This window comes from Marmota flaviventris, chromosome 7, assembly GCF_047511675.1.
Source record: "Marmota flaviventris isolate mMarFla1 chromosome 7, mMarFla1.hap1, whole genome shotgun sequence".
In the NCBI taxonomy this organism is placed as follows: domain Eukaryota; kingdom Metazoa; phylum Chordata; class Mammalia; order Rodentia; family Sciuridae; genus Marmota; species Marmota flaviventris.
Genome location: NC_092504.1, coordinates 94,764,108 through 94,786,827, shown reverse-complemented (window position 1 = coordinate 94,786,827; position 22,720 = coordinate 94,764,108). Strand labels below are relative to the sequence as shown.

At 38.7% G+C, this 22,720-nt stretch overlaps 1 protein-coding gene across 1 annotated transcript in view; it reads right to left on the bottom strand.

Annotated features, from left to right (window-relative positions):
• Slc39a8 (solute carrier family 39 member 8) overlaps nucleotides 1–9,775 on the bottom strand; it is a 75,761-nt gene extending 65,986 nt beyond the window's left edge. Inside the window, exons 1-2 of the mRNA XM_027935542.2 lie at nucleotides 9,639–9,775; nucleotides 8,740–9,197 (exon numbers count right to left, since the gene is read on the bottom strand). Coding sequence (XP_027791343.1) covers nucleotides 8,740–8,958 — 219 coding nt within the window. The 5' untranslated portion in view covers nucleotides 8,959–9,197; nucleotides 9,639–9,775. The remainder of the gene's footprint in view (nucleotides 1–8,739; nucleotides 9,198–9,638) is intronic.
• Between the last annotated feature and the right edge of the window lie 12,945 nt (nucleotides 9,776–22,720).

Here is a 22,720-nt window from a genome sequence, read left to right as displayed (position 1 = left end):
TATAGTTTCTAAGATTGTCCAGAGTTTAGTAACATTGATTTAAATGCTGCATTGGAAATGATCCCAATGTTAGCTGACCGTACTTGGTAAGTGTACATCCTTTGAGGAAAACACCACCTTTATACACATAACTCACAGAATCTTTATCAACCACCCAGCTGCCAGCTGCCTTCACTTGAGACTTTCCCCACCCTCCTCCAAAAATGTTGATCCTTCTCAACCTCAGGCCTTTTTTTCTTTCCTTTCCTTTTTTTAAATTTCTTTGGTGGTGGTGGTACTGGAGATTGAACCCAGGCCAAGCTCTGATGCCACTGAGCTAATTCCCAGCCCTTTTTATTTTATTTTGAGCCAGGGTCTCATTAAGTCACCCATGATGTCCTTAAACTTAAAATCCTCTGGCCTCAGCCTCCCAAAGAGCTGGGATTACAAGCAAGAACCACTACACCCCACAGATTTTCCATTCATATTTATACTCTCATTTCTGTCCCCAACTCCTACTCCCCCAAAAGAAACTGATAACACAGAGGATTTCAAAATGTATTAAATTTAAAGAAGATATGAGTTTTTATGATGAGGAAACTAAGTGCCTGCTCCTCAATATCTCCCAAGATGAATATAACTAGAAAACAGAAATACAGCATGAGCCATGGAAAGCCCAACATCTACAAGCCTCCTACCTATCAATTCTACTTCCAACATCCCCAGGGAGAAATAAAGATCTATCCCAGTTAAGGAATTACCAGGCTGGAGATGTAACTCAGTGGTACAACACTTGTCTACCATGTGCAAAGTCCAGGGCTTGAATTCCCAGCACTGCCAATAAATAAGGAAAGGAATTTTACCTCTCCTGGTAGTGAGAGAGTTCAAACTCCCACCTGCAGCAAAACTTCACTTAAGATGGAGCCACTGATGCTACCAAAGAACATGCTCATCAGCTCCCATTCCTTGCTTCATCTCGTTGCCCAGCACCTATGAACAACCATTTTCTCCAGTGCCATTACCACGGACCAGAGAGAGGAAGATTTCCACTGTCTGCTACCAGAAGTGCTCACTGACAGAACCCTTTCCAAGTCATATAGAAGAACGATTGTTGCTCAAAATACTGTCTGAAGAAAAATTCCACACATGAGAAAGCATAAGAGAAAATTTCATGCTCTACATAAGAAAAATGCATGTAAACTCACAAGGAAATCCAATTTGTAATTAATGGTACAGACACACTTGGTAGAAGCAGAAGTTCAATTAATACATACATTTTTTAAAATGAAACCAGATAAGTAAAATTGATCGAGTTGTAACTCCTTATAGGGTATTTCCAATTTATTTGGAGCCAGGGTCACAAGAGTCCTTCAGGTCCATGCCACAGGTGTCCATTTGACAATCATGCATGGCCTTGTGATATGCCTCATGTTTGCTACGGTGATTACTTAGATACTGCAGTTTTACCTTGTGCATTTACTTTTCACAAGTTTCCATCTTATTCCCTGGTTGTATGACAGGGCCTTGAAGACAAGAACTAGTTTCACCCTTGTGGACCTTTTGATTCAGTGTGACCAAGCAATGGAGCCAGACAAGAAACTGATGCTAAGCAACTTCTGTCCATGGTTCAGAATCTGAGGTGATGATTGCTTGGGCTAGAGGAAGGATGCTTTTCTAGACTATGGACCCCAAAATACACCACAGCCTGAGCTTAAGATTGCCTGAGGTTCCACCTCTTACTTTGTGACACTGAGTCACTGACACAGAAAATGTGGACCTGCATTGCTTGTGGTCCTTTCTTTCCTTGTCTTTTCATACTGCTTGCGTTTCTTTCTTGCAGGCTCGGGCGGCGGCTCTGCTCTCTCCTTATTCCAATTGGGGTGTCGTGACTAAAGACCTAAAAAGAGCATGCTACAGGGACACTGCTACATCCATGTTCATAGCAGCACAATTCACAATAGCAAGACTGTGGAACCAACCTAGATGCCCTTCAATAGACGAATGGATAAAAAAAAAATGTGGCATTTATACACAATGGAGTATTACTCTGCATTAAAAAATGACAAAATCATAGAATTTGCAGGGAAATGGATGGCATTAGAGCAGATTATGCTAAGTGAAGCTAGCCAATCCCTAAAAAACAAATGCCACATGTCTTCTTTGATATAAGGAGAGTAACTAAGAACAGAGTAGGGACGAAGAGCATGAGAAGAAGATTAACATTAAACAGGGATGAGAGGTGGGAGGGAAAGGGAGAGAGAAGGGAAATTGCATGGAAATGGAAGGAGACCCTCAGGGTTATACAGTGGAGGGGGTAGAGAGAGAGGAGGGGAGGGGAGGGGAGAGGAGGGGAGGGGGGATGGTGGAGGATGGGAAAGGCAGCGGAGCACAACAGACACTAGTATGGCAATATGTAAATCAATGGATGTGTAACTGATGTGATTCTGCAATCTGTGTATGGGGTGAAGGTGGGAGTTCATAACCCACTTGAATCAAAGTGTGGAATATGATATGTCAAGAAATTTGTAATGTTTTGAACAACCAACAATAAAAAATTAAAAAAAAAAAAAAAGAAAATGTGTCCCCGTGCCACATTTTCCCTTTGTGCAAAGTGAAGATAATCATAGTACCTTTATCATAGGACTGTTGTGAGTATAAAATGTGATAATACAAATAAGTGGGTTAAAAGAGTTATGTCACCTAGTAAAAGGTTGATAAATCCCAGCTATAATTATTTATGTTATGTACAAAACGATCCATGTGATCCCCAGGAGAGGGAATAAAGATGAAAGTTTAGGTGTTAGATGTGGAAAGAATGAAAAGCATTTTCCTATTCAGATCCCAATCACACCTGGAATCCAGGTAAGCTAAGCTCTTGAAGCCATAGTCAAATGACTTTTGAGTGTTTCTCAAAAGTTTTTCCAAAAGCCTTGAAACACAACACACTGGGCACAACTTATGTAATAGTGATATAATGGGGCAGAATAGGGCCATTGTCTTTGAGGACACTTGACAAGAGACCAACACAACTTCGCCCTTCTGTGTCACCCTTCTGGTTTCTCACTGAACGAGCAGGTCGGAAGGCATTCCTAGCAGGTTTACTCCTGCTATGTCTCGGCACATAAAAGCCAAAAAAGAAAAGACAGATGATGTTCTTTATCTCTTCCATCCATAGTCAGTGCTGCCTGGAACCTTCCTCCCTCCTTGCCCCCACCCCTGGAAAAAATGTAATAGGCAACAATAAGCAATGCATAGAATATGTATGTAGTGACCACACACACACACGTGCACACGCGTACCTTCTGTATGCTGCATACCACTATCCTCACCAGCCATTGATCTGAACCAGGACTCATCACTGTCTCTCCCCTTCTGGCATTATAATACAGAGGGATAATGAAGGAATAGATCTAATAGTAAATGACCATTATAGGCCAAAAACTTGAAGGTATATCTCTGTGTTAAAATGTTTGCTGGGCATGAACAAAGGCCTGGATTCAATCCCCAGCACCACAAAAATAAAAATAAAATGAAAAATTGTAGTTGACAGTGTTTATCCTTGGGGCCTTTTGAATATGCTTCATCCATGCCTACCACCTGTCAACTACCTTCTGACTGTTTCCAACTGCAATGGTCATTATGCCCCATGCAACCCACCGTTCCTGCCTCCCTAGCTCCCATCTTGATGCACTACCTACATTCCACACTCTAAAGTTAGATTAATTTTTTGAAGACACAAGTCTGATCCAACCAGACATATCATTTTATGGTACATTATAGTTACGTGTGCATGTCTTATCTCCTCCAATTATCCGTAAAGTCATGTGTAAACCCAAATTATTTTACTCATCTTAAACTATCTTCACTCACTTATTCAAAAAATTTCTAATGAATACATCTAATGAACCAGGCACTACACCAACCCCTGGAGAGATGAGTCAGGATACACCTTTCAATTTGTTTATAATCTAGTGGGAGAGGAGAGAGGGGCATAGAGGGAGTACAGCCATGTAAAAAAAAAACAAACAAAAAAGTAACCTAAAATCTGTCCATGTTATAATATAATTGCAATATTTATTATTAATATTATTATTATATTATAATAAATATTATTATGATTTCACAGGCATCGATTAATACAAGATCACATAAAAGAGATTGCTACTAAATGTTTTAGGCAGATCAAGAAATGTCTCAGAAGAATTAATACCAGAGCATAAGCAGATATAAGTGGAACACTGAGCACTATAAACAGCCTATTATGGGCTGGGATTGACGCTCAGCGGTTGAGTGCTCGACTAGCATGGGCGGGACCCAGGTTCAATTCTCAGCACCACATAAAAAAAAATAAAGTCATTGTGTTGTGTCCATCTACAAAAAAGATTCTCTCTCTCTCCTCTCTCTCTTTAAAAAACAAAAACAAACAAACAAAAAAACCCAGCCTGTTAAACATTGCAGCAGTGGGGGGCTGGAGATATGCTCAGTTGGTAGAGTGCTTGCCTTGCATGCACAAGGCCCTGGGTTCGATCCCCATCATCCACACACCTGAAATCCCAGGGCTAAAGAAGGAGGATCTCAAGTTCAAAACCAGCTTTAGCAAAAGTGAGGTGCTAAGCAACTCACTGAGACCCTGTCTCTAATAAAAAATACAAAATAGGACTAGGAATGTGACTCAGTGGTCCAGTGCCCCTGAGTTCAATCCCCAGTACCCACCCCCCAAAAAAAGGTTACAGTTGTGGCCTGGTGCGGTGGCACATGCCTGTAATCCCAGCAATTTGGGAGGCTGAGGCAGGAGGACCACAAGTTCAGGGACAGCCACAGCAATTTATCGAGGCCCTAAGCAACTTAGCAAGACCCTGTCTCAAGATTAAAAATAAAAGTGGCTAGAGATATAACTCAATGGTAAAACTCCCCTGAGTTTAATCCCCAGCTGTGGCTCAGTGGTAGAGTGCTTGCCTGGCACGTGTGAGGCACTGGGTTCGATCTTCAGCACCACGGAATACTTTTATACTTTTATAAATAAGCACTTTTATAAATAAATACATAAAAGTATTGTGTCCATCTACAACTAAAAAAAAAAAAAAAACTTTAAAAAAAAGGGGGGGACTTTATTGAAATGTCTGAAGTTTAGGGGATGGGGTGGAGTTCAGCGGTAGAACACTGACCTAACAAGTACGAAGCCCTGGGGCCCTGAGGCCGTGGGTTCCATCCCCAGCACTGCAAAAAATAAAACAGTGTTTGAAGTTTATCTTGAAAGGACTGAATTGTTTTAATAGGATGAGCGATAAGATCAGATCTGTACTTCAACCATTCTAAATTAGAGTGCAGGACTCAGTCAAACTGTTTATTGAATAGTTAATTGATACTAGCATGATAAAAATATTTCATGAACTGGGAAAACAGAAAAATCTGTGCATCAGTGTTGTTTGTGATGCTCAAAAAAAATTTTAAGACAATGTTTAACTGAACTTTGTTAAGCATAGATTTTGATTAAGTGATTCAAGGAAAAAAAGAATGTTCTAGTTGGAGGCAGGAAAGGTCCAAGGAAGAAAAAGAGCTAAGAAGAGATTGAGCAAAAGCTTACCAAATTGTTGAATTGAGTGGGTGCCGGGCCTGGAGAGGTAGGTTGACCCCAAAGGAGGAGGGCCTTCAATGCCAGCATCAAGAATTTTCCAAATGAAAAGACAGATATGAGGGTTTTTGAAAGAAAGAATACTATACTCCTTCAGGAAGAGTTGATATAAATTCAAAGACATTAAAAATACAGTTCAGGCAATGGGGTAATAGTAAAATGTGAAAGAAAGAAAACTCATATATTTTGCAGGGGACAGTCAAGTGTCAGGTACAAGAAAGTATGACACAAAGGTTGCCTCACACAGCAACCTGCCACCTCCTCTACCCTCCTGGGCACCAGATTATTTGAATGGAGTCATTCCTAGCAGTTTAAGGTGATAATTGGGAAATGCAGATCTTCCCTTTCATCCAGCTGTTTAGCCAGTGTCACACTAAAGAACTTGGAGATAAGGTGTTGAAGAAGAGGAAATGAAGAAAAAGAATGATAAAAGAACCTAAAGCTCCCAGGGCGGTTCAATCCCTAGTTTAAAAAAAAAGACTCTGAACTAATAAAAGGTAGCAAATAGGCAATTCTAAAATCCCCAATATTCCAGACACTCCCCTACATGGACCAGACCTATGCTTGTGGTCATGGGGGCCACAGAGACCCACTTGCCTAAAAAGAGTTCACTCCCTCCTCTCTGTTGTTTGGGCTGCTTCTTGTACCTAACTCTTTGTGCACTTAGTAACTATAAAAAGCAGAATAATGAACTCAATTGTTTTACTATCTCCAGTTTGAACTGAGGTCACTTTGGTTTCCCAAAGCGACAATGTAATAGTAGTTAGAGACACCAGGGGAAAAAATCAGAAAAATTTCTAAAACCATTTAATAAATCTCCAGAATTCAGTAGTCTATAACTTGAGAGAAGCTAACCTAATACCACAGCCCACATCCAAAAGAACACTATCTTTTGAAGATAGATCTTGTAGAAGATGCAATAAATTTCTGGCCCGTGGAAACAAATTCTATTTTCTCAGGATTTTTTAAAGTCAGAAAATTTTATTTTTTCACAATACAGTACAGTGTTCCCTGTGGCAGGTGAGGAAACTAAACTGCATTCTTTGAAATACAAAAATGTTAAAAGGCCTTAAAATGTTATTCTAAATTAGATGGTTTCATTCTGAAGTCATAAGAATATGCCTTGGCTAGACTCCATTAGTTACCAGCAAATTAATGGATTCTTCTGAATTAACATCATTTGTCTTCTTTTAACCAATGAATTGTTGTTTTCATTAGGACTTCTTAGAACTTCAAATAGATGTTCCTTAGGCAGACCTGATTAAGTGGTGAATTTTCCTTGGCTTCCCTTTGTATACAAGTTAATTATGGGCTTTTTCCTATCTCTTTGGGATGCCCACAGAGGTCATAATGAGTTAAATATGCAAACTTGAGAATGAGAAACACAGTGTTAACATACATATAATTTCTCTACTTAAACATCCTATCTGCTAATAAAGCAAGAATCATATCACTAGTAAATTAAGTAATTGAGACATATTTTCCAGTATCTTAGCAAGAGTGATTAGGGGTCTTTGTCCCCCTTAAAATTCACCTTCAGACACTGCGAGATAAGGATATCACTTAAGTCAAAACAGTGTGTGGGCCACAGATATGCAAATTCAAGTCAAGTCTCTAAGCTTCTTTCCAAGCATAGGACCACACCTACTTGGAAATGCTGGTGTCCAGTTCTCCTTCTTGAAGAGGAGCTCAGAAAATACTTCAGAAGTTATTTTCTTTATTTTTCTAAAATATCACATAGTATGTGAGCATTTCAGTCTTTCTAACATATCATTTCTCAAATATTAAGCCAAATATAATAACATGCAAGAACTGGAATAACAGGAAACTAAAAATATCCATAAGGGATCACAAAATCCTTCTGGATCAAGGACAGACTGCCTCTGAAACCCCATGGCATCAAAAAATTCTATCTCTTGAGAAATTTCTATTGCCATAAATTTTAATTGGGGTATGAAATAACTAACAAAAAAAGAATACCAACCTGTGTATTTATCTGATTAAAGTTTCTCTAACTGTAATGTAAGGTCTGACTCATTGGGAAATGTTGTATTTCCAAGATTAGAGTGTAGTATACAGAATTGCCCAAACATCTTGAAACACAAAAACTTTTGTAACAAACTATCATTGCCTAAAAGTGACCAAATATATATATATATATATATATATATATATATATATATACATATATATATATATATATATATATATATATATATATATATGGGAAATACTATATTCGGTTATTTAAAAAAAAATCAAAGCATTGATTTAACTGAATCTGTCCCCCCACCCTACCCCCAAGGTCTCCCACATGCTAGGCAAGGGCTCTATCCCTCAACTACATCCCCAGCCCCACAACAGGTATGATTTTACTTGCTTCTAGGTCGTTGGAGGCTGCCCTTAAACTCAAGATTTTGTCGTTAACTAGATAATACTGTGTTTATGAACTGAGAAATGTTACGTTTTTATTTTGAATGAATTTTGGAATCACTTAGCCTGACATGAAAAGAAACAACCCCCTTCAAATCCAGTCTGACACAAACTGAACCACCAGCTGTGATCCTGGTCTCTTGGCATCCTCAGCTTCCCCATCTGTCCAACAGGTTCTTCAGCTCTAAATGTAATGCGCTCAGGAGTCAGAACTACGTTGTACATCATTTTTAAATGGAAGTGCCCACACGACAACTGTTAATGAGGGTGGCATGTGACATTCTTTCTGCTGACTTTGTGGAAAATTAAGTAAGCCGTTGTCTTTCTGGGAAGATTTAAATACAATATTCCTATCTTAAAAAAAAAAAAAAAAAAAAAAAGAGGAAGAAGCATTTCTGAAGGTGTCTTCCCGTCCTCAACTACTTCATAAACTTTTCTACAACATCTTAAAAGCACAAGCCTCTGATCTCTCAGCTTATCAGACAGAACTGCAACTTCTGGCTGAACTGTACTAGTCCTGTAAACCTGATTAACTAGCCAGATCTAGTGGAAATCACGCGCCACCGATCAGTTACGGTCCTATACCTGAAAAACCTAAGTTCTCTCTCCTGCACTTTCCCCACATGAAAACGGTTCCTATACAAATGGAAATCTACGGACACCCACTTAGGGCCGCGCTGGGCCCGCGGTCCTACCTGGTTGAAGTGCAGCTGGCTCAACTCCAGGACGCCCTTGACTGGGGCAGCTCCCAGCTGTTCCAGCAAGAGCTCGAGCTTCGCCGCCGACAAACTCCGATTGGCGCCGAACAAGCTCAGCACATCCTCGCTGAAGGCGAGCCCGGGCCCTTCCGCTGCCCCTCCGAAGCTGGTGGCCGCCAGCAGCAGAAGCCCGGCCACTGCCCTGCCTGGAGCCATCCTGGCCCAAGCTGCCCTTCGAGACGCGCGGGTGCACTGGTGTCGCCAAGAGTGGCCAAGAGTGAGCCGATCAGGCGTCTCCGCCCGTCCGGGTTAGCGTGGCGCGCAGCGCTCCTGCTCCGCCGCCGCCGCCGCCTTTGAGAGAGTAGCAGCCCACGACCTTCGGGACATTGAAGTGGCAGCTCTGCCCGGGGGAGAAGCGATAGACCGAGTGGGGCCCCCCGGGCCTCCTGGAGAGCCTGAGATAAAAGGGACAAAGGAGGACAGAGATAAAGGCCACCGAGCCACCGGCCGACCGTCCCCAGGAGCTCTGGGTGGCCAGAGCCTCGAACGGCCCGGCTGGGCTTGAGGCCAACTGCCCGGGAGCCGGGTTTGCAGAGGCCCCAGGATTTGCGCACAGTTTGGTGACACATGCTCCTCCCGGATATAAAGCCCCAAACCGCGCCACTCCTAGGAAGAAGTCAAACCACACTGACTGTACAACCCCATCTCCTCTTCCTGTCTTTATGCTTTATTCCCTCCGCGGTTAACTTAGAAAGGTTGAACCGTGTAGTCAGTCCCCAGGGAGCTGCAGAAAACTGACCCTTCGGAGTCCCGGGGTTTGAGCGTCTACACAGAATCCTCCCTCCTGGAACCTCTGGACTTGGCAAGTTAAAAGGAAGGACTCGCTAGCCTCTCACCTCTCCTATCTGTCTCTTTCTCTGCGTCTTTCTCTTTGTGTGACTAGATCGGTGTCTGAGTCTCTCCTCTCTCTGTCTGTCTCTTTCTCTCTTCCCTTTTTCCTTTATCTCCTGTCCGCTGGGAAACTCTGGGATTGGGCCCTACGCCCTTCACAGATAAGTGGAGAGTCTAGTCCCCGCCTCTGTAGCACGTGGTGACACACTCCCCCAGGCTGAACTCCCGGGCGTGTCCACGCCGCGGCGCAGAGCTGCTCTTTCTCCAAGCGCTTCTTTCCAGCTCAGCGGTGCCCTCTCCCTACCCTCGCCTCTGAGGATTACCTGGATGCCATCTACAAACGGGATCCCTAGCCCTCTTTCTGTTCTCAGTGGTCCACCTCTTTGTTACCTTGATGAAAACAACTTCCTGGAATGGAGTCTAGAGCCCCTTACATTGTCTAAGAGATTAACAGGAATTGCTTTTTTGTCTCACTTCTTAAAATCAGAGGACAAAGAGGAAACCCAAACTGTAGAACCCAGGCGGGCTAGCTGAGCCAGCACTGCCCAAGCCAGCCCTTCCTGACGCCGCGAGGGATATCCGCCGATCAGAAGGAATGTTTATTTGTTCAGATGAGGTTCAAGAAAAGCTGAGGTTGGGTGTGAGGTCAACAAGTTTGTGTAAAGTGTATGTGGTGTTTGAGGACAAAGGTTGTGTCTGGTGGATACAACGGTCCGGAAATAAAGTGAAACCATGCTTCCCTCTTAGATGACAAAAAAGGAATTCGACGTGCTCTTCTTGCCTTTCATCAGGGCTGTGCATAGTATTCTAAAACAGTACATTTTAAATAAAGTCGGTAAATCCAGACAAGGACAAACAAAAAGGAAGGAATTCATTATAACAACAACCATAGAAGGGAGAGACCAGGGAGAGAATGAGTATCCCAGGAAGATGGGGATCTTGGTAGACACAACTGACGGACTGTCATATGGGAGGGTTTGAGTTATTTTGACCAACTCCAGAGGGCAAAAAGAGGCAGTAAGAAGGCAGGGTTACCAAGTGGAATGTTTCTGCAGAAGCATGTCACAGCCTTAATGCAGAGATGGTGATTCGTGCATGACTGAAAGTGATTCAAATCAGCAGATCCTGAGTGACCACTTATAAGAATGAGCACAAAGATTCCTGCCTTGAAAGAAGATGAACTAAATGATCTTGAGGCTATGTTCCTTTAGTTGTAAAAGCTGTACATTTGTTCACGTTAATTTACAGAATTGTACTGAAGCTCAAAGGGCAAATATTTCACTTACAGGCCAGAATGAGTTGACCTCACAGTTGAGCTCTTAAATCTTTAAGGCTTTAAGTGGATTTTAAAACAGAATTAGTTACCTGTTTTTCCTTTTGACCTCCATGACCTAAGATGACTTTTGTAAATCAATGTTTTAAACAGCTCATCCATACCTAGCAAGTGGTTCATTTCCTGCTTCTCCACATCTAACTTTGTTGATAACAAAGTTACCTGTTAGTGATGGATTTTTCAATAGATGTACTGGGCTTTCAATAATGCAAATTTCACAATGTGGATTTCTAAAAATTAGAATTTATCTATCAGTCATTCATATCTACATGTATGCATTTTGCTAACCCATCAAACCTACAAGACAATAAACAGCAAAATAAATAACAATCAAAATGACTGGCAATTTTACCAAGTACAGTTAACATAATGTAAACATGCAATTAAGAGAAAGCATTTGGAAAAAGAGAGAGAAAGCATTTAGAAAATTACAAGCTACTAACTAAGGCTAATTTCTATATCTTTCATCCTATTAAATTATAACACAAACTACTGCCCAGTTAATGTTTTGAGGCCCCAAAATGGCATTTTATCATTCATACCATTACCAAACAAAAAGACTTCTAATTTAAAATACAAAGTATGATCCATAAAACATATTTTTCTTGTAAATTCGCCTCAAAGGCCAAATAGTTCTGAATGATAATAATGAGAGCAGCAAGCCAAGAACACTGGCAGGGTTTTGAAAGATGTCTTTTTTATTTTTGACTTGGCTACCTGGGAAACCTAGGAAAGCCATTTAACCCAACCAGGATTTCAATTCCCTCATCTATAAAACAAGGTAATTGGGTTAGGAATGTCAAGAATCCTTTCCAGCCGTTTTTATTTCTAAATGTCTAATTTAGAAATCACCTAACAGAACAAAATATGAAACACTTAGAAGAGAAATAAAAATTTAATTCTCCAGTTGAAAGGGTAGTTAACTTCACATCATACTTTCTTATAAGAGCTTCAAATGTTTCTCAGTCCAAATCTTTTGTTACTATGGTAAATATAGAGCAAATTCTTTTAAGCTTTTTCACATTTGCATTTCCTTGTGGAAGGACTAATAAGAAAATCTAAAAGAAAGCCCATACTTTCTCTTCTTTCCCTTCTCTTTCTTTGCCTTGTAGTTCTAGAGCCATTAGGTAGTACATAACACAATAGTATCTGCATGGAGGGAACACACAGTGGCCAAAATAGGGGTGTTGGAGTTTGAATAAGAGGAGAAGGTATCAATAATAAGGAAACTTACAGTGGGTAGCTAGAGCCCAGACAGTATCATAAAGATATCCAGATTGGGAAAGGGACATGGCAAATCAGAGATGCATCCCTAATGGGGTAAGGACATGTGCATGCATCCCAGCACAGTCTACTGCAGCTCAAGTGTGATGAGCTTTTCAGCATGGTTCATCCGGACCCATCTGGAAGAGGAGGCTGTGCAACAGAGCAGTGGCCTGGCATGGTCTACCAGAACCTAAATAGAATGGAAGGCATCCATAGCTCAGTAGTACAGAGAGAAAGGCAACTATCATAGAAACTCAGAGCCTGAGTAGGTAATGAAGGTATCTATGCTTGATGGTGGCCATGCACAGAGTGTCAGTGTTGGAACAGGGAGAGCAGGATGACTCTGAAGAGCAATGGCATGAGATATCAGTCCGTGCAGTTAGGAAGGGCAGCATGGCTGGGGCATCACAGTAATAGCAGTAATAGTATCTAGAACCTAGGGAGGATAAGGAAGGAATCAGGTGGAAGAAGAAAATGGCAGGAGAAAGAGATAAATTATACACAAGGGAATCGGTTAAGTAAGTAAGCATATTATAGGTTATAGAAGCAGAATTTCTCACTATCAGAGAAGAGAATGATAAATATGGAGAGAAAGAATGAATCTTATAATCAGGTTGAAATTGGTGATATCAGTGTCAATTAATGGTTTCTAGTATAGAAACAGAAACATACATAATAATAATTCCTAGCCTTGTCCACAGACAAGACCTGGAAACAACACAGTAATAGCAATGAACGTAACTAGGGCACTGAGCTTGGCTTCTAAATACTGTTCTCCACTAAACAGAATCAAGTCTCCTTAGAAAAAAGGCTGATTCCAGGAACAGGCAGGCAAAGAACGAATGATCCTGGAATATCTTGTTGTACTTGAAAGAAAGGAAATGGACCTGATCCAAAAGAATGTAGGAAATGAGAAAAGTGAGAAGTTCTTGCAACAAATGACACTGAAAGTAAAACTAAAATTTTGCTAAAACATGAATTTCAGTGAAATTAATTACATCATTCATAGAATATTTTTTATCATTTGCACCATGATCCATGCTTCCTGGAAATATAGAGTGAAAAGACACACTTTATTTTATTTTGAAGAAGCTTGGGTTACAGATTAGAGAGAAATGAGATGGTTGTTCTAATGGAGATTTTAAAGGTTATAGTGGAGCTTAACATGCGAGGCCCTGGGTTCAATCCCCAGCATGGAAAATAAATAAGGTTGCAGCACAGAGAGATAGGGGCAACTATGTCTGCAGATGATAGTGAGCAAATAATTCACAGAGCAGGTAACCCTTGAGCTTAAAGGGTAGGTAAAAGTTTGACAGAAAGACAAGAAGTAGATGCATATTCCAGGATAAAGAAACGGAAAATAAAAAGCCCTGAGTGAGCTAAGAACCTAAAAAAGAAAGAATTGCAAGAAATTTCTTGATTCTACAGAAACTGGAGCATTAAGGTAAGATCTGACAGAATCAGGAAAGATATCTAGGGATGCACCAAAAGATGCCTGATGATCATCTTGAGCACAAAAAAATAAAAATCCCTTCAGTGAGTTTTAAACTTCCCTTTCCCTGTATTATCTGTACCAAATAATATGCATTCTTTAATTATAAATATACCGCATCTAAAATTCTCAAACAAGAGCAAGATAATGAGTTTAGCTAGATCATATGTATCTATTTCACCACCAATGCCAGAAACAATGTAAGTAAGAATTGGATTTCTGCAATGCCTCTCTGAATTTCTTAATCTATAAAATGGTGATTAAAATAATATCTGCTCAGTTCACATCTCTGAATAACTATGAAAACTAGGTGTGATAAGATATGCAAAAAAAAAAAAAAAAAAAAAAAAAAAAAAAAAAAAAAAAAAAAAAAAAAAACCCTTACCAACTGTACTACAGATGCAGGCATTCTCATGAGCTATAATGGCAGGTAACAAGACCTGGGTAATAGGCCTAGCAAACTGCTAATGAGAAAGGGCAAGAACCATCAAGAATATCTTAGAACAAAGACTGCTTTATGTCTACCAAGACTCTTGAGGGTTTTTTCCTAGGAAATTAAAGCATTAATCAGAAATAGTTAAGAATCACAGATAACATCAAGCCTAATCTGGTAGTTCCTTGGGTAAGGAAAAGAAAGCTCAAGAGAGTTAAGTGACACAGTAAAGGGACACATTTAGGCTGGAACACAACACCTACCCTGTCTTTTCCATTTGCCACCACAAAATAAACACCAGTCCACTTCTCACGGATAATATAGGTTGGATATCCCTTTTCTGAAATGCTCAGGATCGGAAGTGTTTCAGATTTCAGATTTTTTTTCAGATTTGGGAATATCTACATGTGCATAATAAGGTATCATTGGGACAGGACCCAAGTCTGAACAGCAAATTCATTTATATTTCATATACAGTTAAACACATAGTCAGAGGAAAGTTTTACAATATTCATAATATCTTTGTTATTGAAACAAAGTTCCATGGTACGGAATTTTCCACTTGTGGTGCCATGCTGTTCCTCAAAAAATGTTAGATTTGGAGCATTTTGCATCTCAGTTTATTGGATTAGGTAAGCTCAACCTGTATAGTTGTGATATAATTGTGAGTCAATTTGATTTGTGTGTGTGTGTGTGTGTGTGCATGTGTGACACCAAGTAACCTATGGGTGTTCTATCACTGAGCTATATCCACAGCCCCCCAGCCCACCCCACGCTTTTTGTGTGTGTGTGTGTGTGTGTGTGTGTGTGATAGGGTCAAACTAAGTTTTCCAGGCTGGCCTTGAATTTGTGATCTCCCTGCCTCATCCTCCCAAGTAGCTGGGATTACAGGCTTGCACCACTATACCTGGCCCCCAATTTATTTTTTTTAAGATTGTTGTTACTTTTTTAATACCTTTATTTTATTTATTTATTTTTATGTGGTGCTGAGGATCGAACCCAGTGCCTTGCACATGCTAGGTGAGTGCCCTACCGCTGAGCTACAGACCCAGCCCCCCCCAATTTAATTTTATTGAGTAAATGAAACTTCAAATTATACTCACCTCTGTTTCCCTAGCTCTTATTTATCCTGTTTTCTTTAATTCTTTGCTAATGAACCAATAGCTTTAGTGCTTTGTCTCCCATTCAGCTCAGCTTGCCCAATATTACTTCACTGTGGTTTCTGTGCTTTATAATTCTGTAAATTGTTTAAGATATTCTTAGAATTTGTAGAAAATTTGTTGAGTTCTATTCCAAGCACCATAAAAAATTAATATACATGTTTTACTCTTATAATTAAAGGAATAAAAAGTTATTATAAAGTAAATGGTGGTTTTAAGTCTGAGTTGTCTCTAAATGGAGACAGGAAAATAACAATCAGTGGATGTGTTTATGTGGCTCTATGTGCACATTGAGGAAACTCCTGAGCAGTAGATAGAAACCCTCATGTTATGTGGCTGGCCTGCTTCTTTATCACAAAAAGCCAACAAAAATAGCATAGATTAGCTTTTTTTAAGACCTAAAAGGCATCCAACTCCTTTCCCTCTATAAACCCTGATGAAGAATGAGGTAAACTGAATAATTGGTATAAATAATTCTCCGTAGAAGAAGTACTTCCCACATCTCAATCTTCCAGGAGCACAGTCCCAAAGCTTGATTGAAATTGAGCTACTGGAAAATGTAAACAGGTGAGAATAGTTAAAAATTTTTGTTTTCAAGATACAACTTAATACAAAGTCTAGCATTAGACATTTAGGAAATGAAATTTCAACATAAAACAACTCTATTTTAAAGGAAATTTTAAAATAGTTTATTATGAGCCAAATATGAATGACTATAGCACAGGAACACAGATTCAAATTATCTTAAATGGTGTCTTTTGTCATGGAGGAGGTTACATGATCTTTTATAGCCATAGAACAAAAGTCATAAATCAATACATTTACATAGGTAGGAGCATTAGGTAGAAGGGGAAAAAAAAAAGAAAGGTGAATTTTTTTCTGTAAGCTTCAAGTGTTACAGCATTCTTAGCTTTAGTGTTGGTAGATGTTAGAATGTGGCTAAGCTTGCCATACATTTGGAGTTTTACCTCATGTCCTGAGGCTGTAAGGTCAAATACAGAGATTAAAAGTAAATGGCTATTAAAGGAACCAAGAAAGCCCAAGATAATTTTGGCCCTTGATCTGAAATATTGCATTTCTCCACAATCACAAAGTTCTTGCTTGGCCAAGTTCAAATAGTTTGCAGGATCTTTAATACAGATGTGACTTCTTCAGAGAGCTTTGGCTCTACAGTTCCCCCTGTTGGCCAAGCACTGTGCTCTATGCATGCAGAGGCCAAATGCTTCATGTCTCACTGAGCTAGGAAGGTTCCTTACAAGGTTCGTTACTAGAATCTGTTGAGTATCTGGGCTGAGCGCAGTGGTGCACATCTATAAGTCCAGGATGGTAAGTTCAAGACTTGCCTGGGCAATTTATCAATTTATTATCTCAAAATAAAATAGAAGAGCTGGGGAATATAGCTCCGTAGTAGAGTGCCTTGGACTCAACCACCAGTACCACCAAAAAAAAAAAAAAATCCTGAGTTAAATTAATGTTATTAGATATCCTTATCAGGTCTGGGGTTTTCCTTTTGCTGTTCTTTGTACCTGACATATGTAATATGTAATGTGTAGGAGGATTATTATACCTAAAGTTATAATAACCAAGAACATAGTATGGTCTAAAGTAGAGAAAGTAGCTGATGAGGGAACTAGGCATCCCAACCAATTAAAACATCCTCTGCATATATCATCATACTCTTTCATCAGACTGCCATTATGCTTTCCCCTGTATCTGCAGTCTTATCTGTGATTTACGAAATTTGATGTTGGGATTAGTTTAAATTGTTTGTTATCTTCCAATTCTAATTTTTCTTCCGGCCAGTTTGATTCCATGGCTATAACCTTGTATGGAAAGGCTAGTCCTAATTCTAAAAAATCTTGGTCTTCAACTCTTATTCATTGCTAATAATTAGATTTGTCCTATTACTGTGATACAACAGATTCTACTTTGGGAAAGTAAATGGTTAATGTCATTATAGAAGTCAGACAACACAGTATCACTTTAAATTCCTTCCCAACCAAATCATCCTTTCCCATGTACCAAATATTATTAGTAATAGGAGTAGAGACCAAAATCCAGGCTGGTGACAAATCAAGATTTCACAAATTTTTGTGGGCATCATCAAATCAGAGGCCTTAGTTTGCAGTCACAAAGGGAAACAGAACTCTAATCGATGTTGTTTTGCAAGTACCACTCATCTACTTCCCATTCGCATATTATAAACGCCATATTTTTTCTTGATTCCAAAGAATTCTGGGGCCAGGCAGTATCACAAAAGAAAATCATCTTTTCCTCTTCCTGGCTTCCTAGCTGAAAGAGAATGCAACCCAACAAGCTGCATGTAGGAAATGAAATAACATTTCCCTTACCTTAAAAATTTAGACATGCTGGTCATAAGTATGTATTTATTTCATTTATGCTACAGCTAGAACAGCCCTCAGGACACTCACATTGAAAGCCCAAGCAGACTAGACTCTTTTTTTTTTTTTTTCCTGTCATGGTGTATTGCCTGAGGATTCTAATTCAGCATGCAAGAAAACCAGTTTAGGAATACCAGATGTTCCTCAGAGAGGAAAATGTAAAGCCCAGTCTTCCTTAGTTAGAGTCCCCCACTTTTCCAAATATTTGCAAACTGAGATGACATAACTACGAAATGTAAAACCCACTGGAGTACCAAATAGTAGTTTCTCCCCAAACTCGTCTTCCTTCCTTGAATTTCTGCTCCCCATTTTAGCGAAGGTGTCTCTGGTCTCTCAAGTTGCAATTTTCTGTGATAGCTGATGGGATTTGTGTTTTGGGTTGGTTTCTGTGTATCTTTCCCTGTCTCAGTCTGAGGTCTGTTCCTCCTATTGTATATTGGGTTTATCCTGCACCCTTTATGGAAGGTGAGGGACTCCAGATACTGGATGATATAGGCTCTTTTGTGTGAACTCCTGGATGAGCTAATGAAGCTCCTTCTGACCCAAGAATGAGGGACGCTATTTTGGGACTTTCCCTATGAGGTCTTGCACATTCTTGGGAATTTCCTCTGATACCTTCAGGAGATAATTAGTTACCTAATTGTACCCTTTTAGGCTGGAAGGAAGGAATATCTCATTATCTTAAATGCCTTTAGGATCAGGTATTCATGGAATTTCTATACTAAAAGGTTGTGATAAAGAGGAGAAACACACAAAAAAAGCAAAAGGCAAATTTATAGAATGGAGGAAAAATGGGAGTAAAAGAGCAATTCTAGCAAAAAAAAAAAATTCTGGCAAATGATCTGAAACAATAGAATATGCAAATACCAATATTTAATAACCAAAAGTATTGTCAACCAAAGCAAAGGGAGGCCCAGATCCCAGGAACGACTTGACAATGTCCACCCGAGGAGAAGCCAAGGTCTGGGCATAAAGGGCCCAGGCCAGTACCGGGTACCAGCCAGGCAACTCCTCCAGAGAAACCAAATCAATTCTGGAGCCCATATTAAATACCAAAATTTGTGACATAAAATAACAATTCTACTTTAAAGGAAACAGGAAAATTGTTTATTTTGAGGCAAATATGAGAGCCCATAGCCTGGGAACACATCATTGATTGAATCCATGTTCCTGTGGTCACTCATAATGGCTCAGAATAAACTAGTTTCTTATTATCATTAAATCAGAGTTATTATTTTATGTCAGCAGAAAGTAGAATGGGGACCTCTTTTGTCCCATGGGTTTTCAGCCCCTTAGTACCTTTGACCTACACCCTCTTCTCCTCTTTTCTTGCCCTCTCTCCCAACAAGTCTTCTATACCCAGTATCTCTTCACACTAAAATATAAAAGATTAATAATTAAAAGTGATAATTGAAAACTGACCTAGGCATTTTTCACGTTTTCCCCAAATAGTGCCGACTTATCTAATTTGCAAAGTACTCTTAAGTGAGACTCTTTAGAAATTTCAAGGCAGAGACCAAATATTCTCTCTTAAGCACCTATAAGAAGTTTCTTCTTGACCAGCATAATCATTTCTAGTCTTTTCCAGAGACTTATTCACAAGCACTTTTTGGGGTTTTCATTGTTGTGCTGTTGTTATTGTTGTTGTTGTTGTTGTTTGGTACTAGGGATTGAGCCCACTATCACTAAGCCACACCCTCAGCCCTTTATTTTATTTTAAGACAGGGTCTCACCAAGTTGCAGAGGCTAGTGTTGAACTTGCAGTCCTCCTGCCTCGGACTCCTCACTCACTGGAATTACAGACAAGCTCCACTACACCTGGCTCATACCACATTTTTGCTGCAGAAAAACTTTATAAAATGATAGTATTTATTATTTTCATCTGCAACTGATGGCAAAGTAATAAAACTCTGTTTGAAAGAGCTGTCTGTTCTCTAACGAACACATCACAAACCACTGTAACCCAAGGTCTCCTACACTGTAGAGGGGAGAAACCTATGAAATTAGAATTGGAAGACTTGACTTCTCATTCTAGCTGATACTATGTGGACAATTATGTGGCCTTTGTAGTTTGTCTGCCTTAGCTATTCTGTGTATCTCAGGAATTTGTTATGAAAGCTAACAATAGAACAAAGCATCTTATCACACACAAAGCTAAAGAAAACTAAAATCTCAAACTGGCTAAACCAGACCAATAAGTCAATTTGAGCACAATTTGCAGCACTAGATACTACTGGTCTATCTGTACATACATAACAACATCAAACAAGCTAGATTCTTCTCTAGACTGGAAAATTACTTTCTTTTCAGATCCAGAAAACTTACTTCAGAAATTTCTGCTCTTTAAGGCTTTTTTGACTTTGTAATTTTAACATAGAAACTTTAATAGTTTCTATTTCTATTTCTTGTTCTGATGGCTCTGTTCGGTATGCTTCAGGAGAAACAAAATTGATTTTGACACATACAAATAAAAAACCAAAATGTGGTACCTGATATTTTACAATTAAATATAACCCAATATTATATGAAAGTCTTAATGCAGATAAATGTACTGGAATATAATATGATTTACACAAAAATAAAGTAAAATCAGGATATATATCTAAAGAGAAAGATAATGGTTGGTATACATAGGAAACTTAGAGTCCAAAAATAACTTTTATATCCTAAAAGCTATGAACTATAAGGAAGTGTTCAATTTGTATTTATGACTGAAGAAATATTACTTGGACATAAAGTCTAATGCCTTGGAGACATGAGGGTTCACTAATACCCATTTGTTTTTATGTTCCAGGAACCATCTCTAGAAGCACCTGCTCTGCTGCATAGTATCCCACTCCTATGATTGGGGTCTAACCCAGGGCCTCACATGCCAGGTAAGCACCCTCCCACTGGGCCACATCTCCAATTCTGCATGCATATTTCTTAAAGTCTGTGGACCACTGACATCTTTGTGTGTCTTCTAGGGACCTTACAGTCCATTTCTTAATTTAAGTATCCAAATCATGTTTATTCTCTTTCTCAAAGTAAAATATATATATACTTTTCACTTCATTTGGGAACTAAATTAGATAAGAAAAATTTGTTCATGTCAAAAGAAGTCCAAATATTTAATCAGACAAAAAATAAAAGCACCATAATTCTTTTTAAGGTTAATGACATGCAGTAACAAGTAGATGCTTTGTTCCAACTTTTCATCTGCCTGTGCCTTAGAGTCCTCTCACCTAAAAGAAAGATGAATTACTATTGTGGAGTTAGTAATCTGAAGTTAACTCTTTTTCAGTTTTCTGTCATTTGTGAATTTCTGGGGAGGAGGAAGGAAGAAATAAGGAAGATGATGTGTATTTTGTAATGTGATTCTTTTACTTAAGTTTTTATTTCCTTTGACACATCCCAATTGGTTTTTTAATTAAAAATGAAAATTTAAATCTAAATTGTAACTTCAAACTTTTATTTTCAAATTAACTTGAGGTTTTGTTATATAATTTGAACTCACCTTAGCACTGTAAGAATAAAAACTGAATCTGTAAACTCTATTCCAGCAGGGGAAATCCCATTAGGCCAGAATTCTTATGCTCCATAAAACATTCCAACTGCAATTGCACCCTCCCACATATAAAGGAAAAATTTAGACTAAAACTTTAGAATCCAAACCAGTAAAATATAATAAGTAACTCAGTATGTTTTAGGCAGCTCCACTTTGTAGAAGTTTTATCTAAGTTATTATATAAGAACAGTAAATAATTTAGAGTTGTAATCTAAAATATCACTAAGTACTAAAATAGCTAAATATAATCTAAATATCTAATCTAAAATAAAATCATCCAAAATATTTAATCTCAAGTATCTAAAATAAAAATATCTCCAAGATGTTTCTTCCTATTTAATCCACTGTAATTCAGTACAAAACATGCTTTTGCCAACATTATGTTCAATTTTTTTCAATTTTTAGGATGTAAAATTGTTACCTTTTTGGTTCCTTAATGATTTTGTGATTCTAGGATTTGAACTTTTTAAGAAAGACTCAGAAAAATCTTGGAACAAAGTTGGAGCTAGGAAAAAAATATTGTCATCCAGAGAGTTCAGCACAGAAATCAGAAGCTGATGAGCTTTCAAATAATTTCTGCTCTTTTTATCTTGAGAGAGGTATATAAGGTCTCCATCTTAGCCAAGGCTGGAGACTAAGATCTGAAAAATAAGTGGAATTAGAAAAGGAAGAGGCTTTATAGCCTCTTTGTAGCCTTTTAGTGTCATAATCTGTATACACTGCACCTGGCCCCTGAAATAGGTATAGAACCAAAGAATGGGGTTGGGTGTCACTGCAGACTAGATCTGGATTTTAGGATGATTAGAAAACATGTATATCGCTGTTATTTTTTTACTCACCTATGTATCTGCTGACATTTAATAATTCAATATTTATGACTGTAAAACCAATGCCGTCAACAAAAATAATATCTATAATTATTCTCTTTAACCCACAGTATGATGACATAATCACCCTAGGGCAATTTGCTCTATGAGGCAGCTGTAGTCAAATCCTATGGCGAACAGTGTTATCACTGTATCATCCAGATTAATGCATAGCTGGCTAAATGCCATCGTTGGCTAACAGATGTTATTTTCCTCAAATAACCTTTGCTTGAATTGTTATCTGGCATTTTAATTCTAGTATATGAATATGTGGAAAATTGAATTATTCCCTTAACCAGACAAGAACATACTTTGTATATAGTCTATATTCTTAAATATTAGGAGTGAACTTAAATCTAAGATAGACCTAATATAGGAAAAAGCATGTTTTTAAAAAAAATTGAGTCACCTCAAGGCCAAAAGTAAAAATCATAAGCAATGCATATTTCAAATTTGTAGTCTTTCTTTGATATAAATATTAAGAGAGATAGTAACAAATTGATCTACATTTGAGGAGCAAATAAACATTAAAAAAAGAAAATGCCTGCTAACTGGGCTTCTGGCCAAGAATCCCAGGTTAAAGTACAA